At 49.2% G+C, this 10,621-nt stretch overlaps 1 protein-coding gene across 2 annotated transcripts in view; it reads right to left on the bottom strand.

The window, feature by feature from the left end:
- Positions 1–10,621, bottom strand: part of zfat (zinc finger and AT hook domain containing) — a 209,263-nt gene that overhangs the window by 61,411 nt on the left and 137,231 nt on the right. For both annotated transcript variants that reach the window (XM_085992470.1, XM_085992468.1), the window contains exon 10: positions 8,296–8,469. In XM_085992470.1, the coding sequence (XP_085848596.1) occupies positions 8,296–8,469 (174 nt within the window). The remainder of the gene's footprint in view (positions 1–8,295; positions 8,470–10,621) is intronic.

Below are 10,621 nucleotides of genomic sequence, written 5' to 3'. Positions count from 1 at the left end.
AGCGACTGGGGGGACGAGAGAGAGCGACTGGGGGGGACGAGAGAGAGCGACTGGGGGGGACGAGAGAGAGCGACTGGGGGGGACGAGAGAGAGCGACTGGGGGGGACGAGAGAGAGCGACTGGGGGGGACGAGAGAGAGCGACTGGGGGGGACGAGAGAGAGCGACTGGGGGGGACGAGGAGAGAGCGACTGGGGGGGACGAGAGAGAGCGACTGGGGGGGACGAGAGAGAGCGACTGGGGGGGACGAGAGAGAGCGACTGGGGGGGACGAGAGAGAGCGACTGGGGGGGACGAGAGAGAGCGACTGGGGGGGACGAGAGAGAGCGACGGGGGGGACGAGAGAGCGCGGCTGGGGGGGGAAGAGAGAGAGCGACGGGGCGGGAAGAGAGAGAGCGACTGAGGGGGGGGGGGAAGAGAGAGAGCGACTGGGGGGGGGAAGAGAGAGAGCGACTGGGGGGGGGGAAGAGAGAGAGCGACTGGGGGGAAGAGAGAGAGCGACTGGGGGGAAGAGAGAGAGCGACTGGGGGGGGAAGAGAGAGAGCGACTGGGGGGGGGAAGAGAGAGAGCGACTGGGGGGGGAAGAGAGAGAGCGACTGGGGGGGAAGAGAGAGAGCGACTGGGGGGGGGAAGAGAGAGAGCGACTGGGGGGGAAGAGAGAGCGACTGGGGGGGGAAGAGAGAGCGACTGGGGGGAAGAGAGAGAGCGACTGGGGGAAGAGAGAGAGCGACTGGGGGGAAGAGAGAGAGCGACTGGGGGGAAGAGAGAGAGCGACTGGGGGGAAGAGAGAGAGCGACTGGGGGGAAGAGAGAGAGCGACTGGGGGGGAAGAGAGAGAGCGACGGGGGGGAAGAGAGAGAGCGACTGGGGGGGAAGAGAGAGAGCGACTGGGGGGGAAGAGAGAGAGAGCGACTGGGGGGGAAGAGAGAGAGAGCGACTGGGGGGGGAAGAGAGAGAGCGACTGGGGGGGAAGAGAGAGAGCGAGAAAGAGAGACTGGGAGTGTGTGAGAGAGAGAGAGAGAGAGAGAGAGAGAGAGAGACTGGGAGTGTGTGAGAGAGCGACGAGATTGGGAGTGTGTGAAAGAGAGAGAGAGAGACTGGGAGTGTGAGAGAGAGAGAGAGAGAAAAAGAGACTGGGAGTGTGAGAGAGAGAGAGACTGGGAGTGTGTGAGAGAGAGAGACTGGGGGTGTGTGTGTGAGAGAGAGAGAGTGTGTGTGAGAGACTGGGAGTGTGTGAGAGAGAGAGACTGGGAGTGTGAGAGAGAGACTGGGAGTGTGTGAGAGAGAGACGAGACTGGGAGTGTGAGAGAGAGAGACTGGGAGTGTGTGAGAGAGAGAGAGAGAGAGAGAGAGAGAGAGAGAGAGAGACTGCGAGTGTGAGAGAGAGACTGCGAGTGTGAGAGAGACTGCGAGTGTGAGAGAGAGACTGCGAGTGTGAGAGAGAGACTGCGAGTGTGAGAGAGAGACTGCGAGTGTGAGAGACTGCGAGTGTGAGAGAGACTGCGAGAGAGAGACTGCGAGAGAGACTGCGAGTGTGAGAGACTGCGAGTGTGAGAGAGAGACTGCGAGTGTGAGAGAGACTGCGAGTGTGAGAGAGAGACTGCGAGTGTGAGAGACTGCGAGTGTGAGAGAGAGACTGCGAGTGTGAGAGAGAGACTGCGAGTGTGAGAGAGACTGCGAGTGTGAGAGAGACTGCGAGTGTGAGAGAGAGACTGCGAGTGTGAGAGAGAGACTGCGAGTGTGAGAGAGAGACTGCGAGTGTGAGAGAGAGACTGCGAGTGTGAGAGAGACTGCGAGTGAGAGAGACTGCGAGTGAGAGAGACTGCGAGTGTGAGAGAGAGACTGCGAGTGTGAGAGAGACTGCGAGTGTGAGAGAGACTGCGAGTGTGAGAGAGACTGCGAGTGTGAGAGAGACTGCGAGTGTGAGAGAGACTGCGAGTGAGAGAGAGAGAGAGAGAGAGAGAGACTGGGAGTGTGAGAGAGACTGCGAGTGTGAGAGAGACTGCGAGTGTGAGAGAGAGAGAGAGAGACTGGGAGTGTGCGAGAGAGAGAGAGAGAGAGAGTGGGCCACTACGGACCGCTGCGGCCGCTCACCTGGTGGCTTTGGGTCAGGCTCTGGGGCGGGGCTGTTGACGCCGCGGGGAAGTTTTGTGAGCGGCAGCTCCCGGCACGGACCGCCGCGGCCGCTCACCTGGTGGCTTTGGGTCCGGCTCTCGGGCGGCGTGGTTGACAGCAGGTTCGACAGGTTCCAGGCATTGTCTAAACTGGCGACTAAAACAAACCGATCGGCATCCGCCTCGGGCCCAGGGGGCAGCGGCATCGCACCGGGAATCCGCTCAACTCAAGGCCCAGGCTTCCCGCATTGCTAGGTCGCGCCCGGCGCCGGCACAGCTGCTCGAAATGGCCGTCAAAGTAGGCGAGCCTCCGGGCGAAGGGCAGGGGATCACTTCATTTCTAACTGTTCCTAAATACTATTTAAAACTGAATTAATTTGTTCTTTTCCTTAGTTCCCTAACACACAGAAAGTGGGAAAAATAAATAAAGAGTTAGGAATCAAGATGGCGGCCACTCACCTCAGCTCAGAAGGATTAGGCCCGCCCACACACGCAATGAAACGCCCCCGTGACGCACCGATTGGTCAACCATCAGGTCACTCAACTGTAGGATTGGTCAACCATCATGTCACTCAACGCTATCCCCTGTAGGATGGCCCGCCCACACACACAATGAACCCCCCCCGTGATGCACCGATTGGTCAATCATCACGTCAGTCAATGCTATCCCCTGTACGATTGGTCAACCATCACGTCAGTCAATGCTATCCCCTGTACGATTGGTCAACCATCACGTCACTCAGTGCTAATGAGCGGAATTTTGTCGTTTTTTGAACCTTTTTTGTAAACTGTCCAAAACTTTTTTGTAAACTGTCCGAACAATTTTTGTCTGACCAAAAAGTAATTACGCCTATGACACTTCCAGAATCATAAGCTTTCTTTTGATATAACATATGTGTATAGGTACGCTCTATAACTTTTGCGTGTATAGAGGACAGACAGACAGAGCCTCAACTGCCTTGTGTGGTAGAGAATTCCACAGGTTCACCACTCTCTGGGTGAAGAAATTCCTCATCTCAGTCCTAAATGGCTTACCCCTTATCTTTAGACTGTGACCCCTGGTTCTGGACTCCCCCGCCATCGCACCCGCAGAGGTCCTTCTCCAGGGCAGACGGAGGATCTGTCGAGACCATTCTTGACAGATCGGAAATGCCAGTTTTCAGCGCATGCCTGAAACCGGCATTTCTGATGTCCCTACAGGTGGGTACACAGCAGGATCGGAATATCCAGGCCAATATATTTGGATTTTCAAAAAGCCTTCGATGAGGTACCGCATAGTAGACTCATGAATAGCACAAAGGAAGATGGTTGTGGTTGTTGTAGGCCAATCATCTCAGCCCCCAGGACATCGCTGCAGGAGTTCTTCAAGGCATTGTCCTAGGCCCAAACATCTTCAGCAGCTTCATCAATGACCTTCCCTCCATCATAAGGTGAGAACTGGCAATGTTCGCTGATGATTACACAGTGTTCAGTTCCATTCGCAACTCCTCAGATAATAAAGCAGTCCTTCCCCACATGCAGCAAGACCTGGACACTATTCAGGCTTAGGATGATAAGTGGCAAGTATCATTTGCACCACACAAGTGCCAGACAATGACTATCTCCAACAGGAGAGAGTCTAACCACCTCCCCTTGACATTCAATGGCATTACTATTGTCGAATCCTCCAGCATCAACATCCTGAGGGTAACCATTGACCACAAACTTAACTGGACCAGCCACGTAAATACTGCGGGTACAAGAGTAGGTCAGAAGCTGGGTATTCTGTAGCGAGTGATTCACTCCCTGACTCCCCAAAGCCTTTCCACCATCTACAAGGCACAGGTCAGGAGTGTGATAGAATACTGGACACTTGCCTGGATGAGTGCAGCTCCAACAACACTCAAGAAGCTCGACACCATTCAGGACAAAGCAGCCCACCTTAAACAGTCACACTTTCCACTACTGGTGCACCATGACTGCAGTGTGTACCATCTACAAGATGCACTGCAGCAACTCACCAAGGCTTCTTCAACAGCACCTCCAAAACCCACATCCTCTACCACCTAGAAGGACAAGGGCAGGAGGAACACCACTGTCTCCAAGTTTCTCTCCAAGTCACACATCAACCTGACTTGGAAATATATCGCTGTTCCTTCACCATCGCTGGGTCATAATCAACGTTCCCTATAAGGTGCGCAGCCTCTGCCAGTCCCACACAACCCAGGATCGACTTTTTCAATGTAAAGTTTCTGTGAATGGGTCGCGCACCCAAAAAAAGAGGGAACATTGGTCATAATCGTGGAACTCCCTCCCTAACAGCACTATGGGAGTACCTTCACCACACGGACTGCAGCGGTTCAAGAAGGCCACCACCTTCTCAAGGTCAATTAGGGATGGCCAATAAATGCTGGCATTGCCAGCGACACCCACATCCCATAAATGAATAAAAAAAGTCAAAGGATGTGGAATCAGGGGACAAGTAGCAGAATGGATAGCAAGCTGGCTACAAAACAGAAAGCAGAGAATAGAGGTTAAGGGTAGTTATTCAGATTGGCAAAAGGTGGGAAGTGGTGCTCCACAAGGATCGGTGCTGGGACCACTATTGTTCACGGGTTACATAAACGATTTAGACTTGAGAATCGGAAATACGATTGTCAAATCGGAACCCGCTGTCAAATCGCACCCATGCACCTTTCCCAATGTTGGGTCTTTCAACGCGGAGCATACCCAACCAGCAGCGGCGGGGGACCTAATTAAAATGATTAGCATCTAGTTGCCAGATGCTGAACAGCCCTTTTTTCCACTTATCGTTTGTCTTTAACTTCATGACCACGGGATCCCCGTTGTGCGCAGACCACGGCTGTCAAGCTGAGGCCCGAGTTCAGTGGTCATTGCTCCAGCTGATTACTTGACAGCTTCAAATGTACAGTAAAAGCTCCCACCTGACTGATATACACTTTCCTCAGGCAGAAGCTTTTTCTCACTCCATTTCTAGCACACATTCTGCAGGCTTTCCACTTTCCAACCACTCTCACCTCATTGGAAGAACTCTCTCACCATTGACAGAATGCTTCTGTCATCTCTACATCACCTGCCATCTATTCCACCAACATGGGTGCCCTTTATACTGTCTCACCTTGGTCCTCAGAATCCCACCATGATCAGCCCCAACACCAGCAGCACCAGGCACACTGGCAGCACCAACAACACCAACCTTCTCCGCAATCAACTGATGCTGCACAGGACTCGGGGCATCAGCACCCGAGCATATTGCTGTCTGGGAGGCCAGGGATGGCCTCACAATGGCCAGATTTACTTCACGTAACGCTGTACACCCTGGCTGCCACATGATGCGTCAGGTTGGCACCACCCCACACCAACACCATAAAGCATCTCTACAATGCCCAAGCCATTCCTTTCACACTCATCACCATTGCCGGGGGGGGGGGGGTTACCATTATGTCTCACCATTCACTGCAACTCACTAAGCCACTTCAAACGGTGCACACAAATCTGCCCAAGAACGCAAAGTGTTGAAAATAAAGATTTCAATGTTTGACACCACATTAACAGAAACTTTACATGAACATTGCATAAAACACCCAAGTGTCTACCCTTGTGTGTTGTTAGTTGGTATGAGGGTGAGTGTGAGGGGTGGTTAGTGAGTTGTGGATGTGATAATATAGATAGAGAGGAGGTGGGGTAGGGAAGGCAGAGTGATGGGGATGTGATGAGAGGCACAGCAGGATGAGGTCGAGTGTGGCTTTGTACTAACTTTTCGTGATCTACTGAGATCATTGAAACATTTGCGGCACTGCACCCATGTCCTTCTGACGACATTCCTGCTTGTGTCCTCCTCTGCAATGTGCAACCAGGTTGTGTTGGTCTCCTGGAGAGGTCACTTCAGCCCATGGGAAGGGAAGAGAACCTCCCTGTGTGCTGTGACTCTATCCATAAACATATGGAGGGAGTCATGGAAGAGCCTGGGTGCAGCCCTCTGCCTCTGTGCAGTCATCGTCAGTGTTTGCAGCACCTCAATGCTGTAGAACACTGACAGCACAAATGTCAAGACAAATGTGGTCATGGTCCTTTTAAGGAAACTTGCTGATGACGCGTCATTAAATGACGTCATCAAACCCGCTTCCTCTAATTGGGCCGGGTAACGCGCTGGGCAGGCTTAACAAACCCAATCAATGGAAAGTCATTTTACACAGCGGAATGGAGCCAGCAGCGGGGCTGTGACCCGCCACTGACATCGCCCGCCACGGATCCGCTGAGGTAAGTAAAATCGCGGTCGCAGAATGGGCGTGTAATTGGTAAATTGATTTCAATATAGATAAGTGTGAGATGGTGCACTTTGTTAGAAATAAGGAGGTCACATACTCCTTGGAAAATAAGAGTCTAAATGGGGTAAGAGGAGCAAAGGGATCTAAGAGTACAGATACATAAATCACCATAAGTAGTAACAGGTTAATACGGCCATTAAAAAAATGCAAACAAAGCACTGGGAGTGCAGAGAATTGAAATGCAGAGAAGTTACTTTAAACTTGTATTGAACCTTGGTTAGACCGCACTTGGAGTACTGCGAACAGTTCTGGTCTCCATATTATAAAAATGATAAGATGCACTGTAGAAGATGTAAAAAATATTTACAAGGATGATACCGGAACAGAGAGGTTATACCCATCAGGAAAGATTGAAAAGGCTGGGGCTCGTTTCTCTTGGAGAAGGCCGACGGGTGACCTGCAATGTTACCCCTAATTTTTTTTGGGTGCTCAATCCCGTTAATGGACTATTCAAATTTCCACGCATGTGTTGTTTTTCCATTATGAAGCTGGCAAGTGGCCTGCACGGGACCTCCAGACAGCTGTGCTGCCACGCAACTTAATGGAAACGTTGGTGACCTGATAGAGGTCTTTAAGATTCTGAAAGGATTTGATAGGGTAGACATAAAGAAGATATTTCCACTTGTGGGGGGAGACCAAAACTCAGGGCCATAAATATACTAAGAAATCTAATAGGTAATTCAAGAGAAAATTCTTTACCCAGAGAGTGATTGGAGTGTGGAACTCACTACCACAAGGAGTAGTTGAGGTGAATAACATAGGTGCATTTAAGGGGAAGCTAGATAAAAATATTGGAGAGAAAGGAACAGAAGGATATGTTGATAGGGCTAGAAGTAGCATGGAAGGAGGCTCGTGTGGAGCATGAACACTGGCATGGATCAGTTGGAAGATGGTTCTGTGCTGCTGCACATTCTATGTAATTCTATGTAATAAGCATACCAACCAGTCCAGCGAATGCACTGGAGCTATATTCATATAGTTAAATGGATCAGACAGGATAAATACAGAGAATCTATTTCCTCTGGTGGGGGCTGAATGGTCTATTCCTGTTCCTTATATTCGTAAAGTATACTCACTGGTTTCATTCCTGAGTCTATCTAATTGATAGAGATTGATTGCTATGATTAGTCAACAACTCCAATTTCATTATATCACGGAGATAGATGCACCTTGGTATTTTTTCGTGTAGCAATTCCTATGTTCCTATGTAGATGAGGGCCAAGGATATCCACACTTTGTGGCAACAGAGGTGTTGGAGAACATGTGTTCCGTTTCAAGGTCACATGCACATGGCTCAAGTAGTAGGGGTAGAAATTGACACGCATTGAGCCTGTTAGTCAAGTGTAAAATGAGGGCATAGAATGCCAATTTAGCAGTGTCGATGGCCTGTGTTTAATCTGCCCAGGCACTGGTCCCACTGCTAAATTCATGGGGGCCTTTTTGAAGTTGTCTAACACCCACGGAAGGACCCCACTGAGAAATTAGTCAGCGATGAGTGGGGCAGGGGTCAGGATTGTTCAGTAGCCCCCCCGTGGGCTCCAGATAAGTTTAAAAAGAATCCCTCCTCCCTGGACTTGCCCGAGGACTGCTGTTGACTGTCAATGTCTTCGCTCGGAGGAGCTGCCTGTGAAGGCGAGACTGGCGTCAGCAACCAGGTATGCTGATAAAAACCCAAGGACCAATCTCCATCAATCCTTCGTCATCTCGGTTCATTGTAGGCCGTAATATCCAAATCAAGCAATATTACGTTTGAGCACTCAAAGCAACTTGGAAGTGCCCTTGCCTTTGCCCTTGCTGATCAAAGGGTATAATCAGGGAGGCAGGCAGTAACAGGTTCTGCTGGATGACATTACTCACCATCAGCGGTGTGCAACAGCTTATGACTCTTGAGGCTGCCTTTCGATTTGAACTTCTTTCCACACAAGTCACAGAGGTGTGCCTTCTCGGTGCTGTGGCGGTTCATGTGGGCTCTCAGGTTGCTCTTGCTGCGTGTGGCATACTCACAAACTGAACACTTGAATGGCTTCACTCCTGGAGGCAAGAGAAATTGTGAGCAGCATTTAATGCATATGCCACATGAAATATATAACTCTCAAATTTATTGATGGTAGTTTGTTGCTGTGTACATAATATATACTAAGAAAAAGAATGTTTGCTGCAATTAAATCTCTGTTTTTATTCTATTTCAATCGACAAATTAATTCTATGGGAGTGTGTTGTTCTGTCAATATTGCAGGTTTAACCATATATTAATCCAGGTCTTTTAAAAGGGGTTAATGAAAGAAAGAAGAAAGGCTTGCATTTATATAGCACTTATCCTGACTTTAGGACTTCCCAATGCTCGTTACAGCCAATGAAGTACTTTTAATATGTAGTCATGTGGCACCCAAGTTTCGCACAGCAAGGTCCCACAAATCTGATAAGAACATAAGAAATAGGAGCAGGCGTAGGTCATTCGGCCCTTCGAGCCTGCTCCGCCATTCAATAAGATCCTGGCTGATCTTCTACCTCAACTCCATCTTTCCGCACAATCCCCATATCCCTTGGTTCCCTTAGTATTCAAAAATCTATCGATTCCTGCCTTGAATATATTCAACGACTAAAAAAAAAACAGATTATCTGGTCATTATCAATGATGTTGATTAAGGGCTAAATATTGGCCAGGACAACTGGGGAGAACTCCCCTGCTCGTCTTCGAAATAGTACCATGGAATCTTTTGCATCCATCTGGGAGGGCAGGCAGGGGCTTGGTTTAACGTCTCATCTGAAAGACAGAACCTCTGACAGTGCAGCACTAATTATGCGCTCAAGGGTCCGGAGTAGGACTTGAACCCACAACCTTCTGACTCAGAGGTGAGAGTTCTACCACTGAGCCATGGCCAACAGCTTACAATGGGCACAGCATTAGCTGGCTTTACTAGCCGTTTAGTCTAAACACTGCTCCGATTGTGGGGGAGGTGTGGATGGAGCGGAAACTCTTCTGAGCCTTACTTTCATTTTAATCATATTAATTTATCCTCAGGTCTTCTAGTCGGAGTTAAATATCTTGGAGGTGAGACTTTGCAGTCTATTGAGCATGATTTTTACCTTCACTGCATGGGGACGGTAAACTGGCAGAGTGAATTGCCTGCCCATTAAAGAACCCACTCAGTTTTTATTAACACAATATTGGGTAGGTTCTACAATGGGCTGGCGATCCACTCCACCAGTTTACCACCTAGGCGGTGATGGTGAAAATTACCCTCCATTGAATTTAAATCTGGAGCACTGATAAATACCAACCAAAGTTAGTAAATATGACAGTTCTTCTGTTTGTAAGATCCTGCTATGTGCAAAATGGTGCTCTTGTTCGCCTACTTAACAACAATTACTGCAGCTAAAGGTGCTTAATTGCGACATGCTTTGAAACATTTCGGAGAGACCTGCTATATAAGCATTTCTTTTTTTTTGGACTATGGCTGGTAATTTCCTCGGGGCTTCTCCACTCCACTGTCGTAACTTTGCCAGAACTGCATCAGAAACCCGGTTCGTGTGGGAAAACTGAAATTTTGCCAAAGCTGTGGTGGCACAGCAGGAGCAGCTTGAAGGAAATTCCCAACCCATGATTTAACTTTTTCTTTAGGTTAGTCACACTACACACAATTCCTAGGCCATGAGGAAGGACAGAACAATTTTGCTCTCCTGTGCCTTACTCTACAATTCCTTGTCTTCCCCCACCCCACACACGGGGAAGTAGGAATACAGGAACTGACTAACCTCCACTTGGTCATTCTCCATCTTTGATAGCATGACTGTGATCCAAGATTTATTGAAGGTACCAACAAGCAACCACTGCACTGCCCACCCATAATATCTACTAAATTTGGCTGGGTGGTTTTAAGGATCCAGATTTGAGTTTAATAGGCTGCAAAGGCAAATGATCCATCATCCCTAGTGTCCCTATGGTGGCCTGAAAGATTGCACCGTACCAAAATCTATCAATTTCCATCTGCTCATCCTGGACACTTCTGTGGATAAATTTAAGTGTGCAGGAAAATAACGACTTTTTAGCTCACCCAACTCAGTGGGCCTATGTCAATATGCTAACCAGATGTCATACCAGTCATATGGTTAGCACAGACCAATCAGATCTGAGAATCAGGTTGCTTAGCAATGACCGATCAACAGCAAAAAGTGAACATTT

Source organism: Somniosus microcephalus, chromosome 7 (assembly GCF_052327205.1).
Source record: "Somniosus microcephalus isolate GS21.2 chromosome 7, FLI_Smic_1.0, whole genome shotgun sequence".
NCBI lineage: Eukaryota > Metazoa > Chordata > Chondrichthyes > Squaliformes > Somniosidae > Somniosus > Somniosus microcephalus.
The sequence above is the reverse complement of the archived record's forward strand: the minus strand, read 5'-3'. Positions and strand labels throughout refer to the sequence as shown.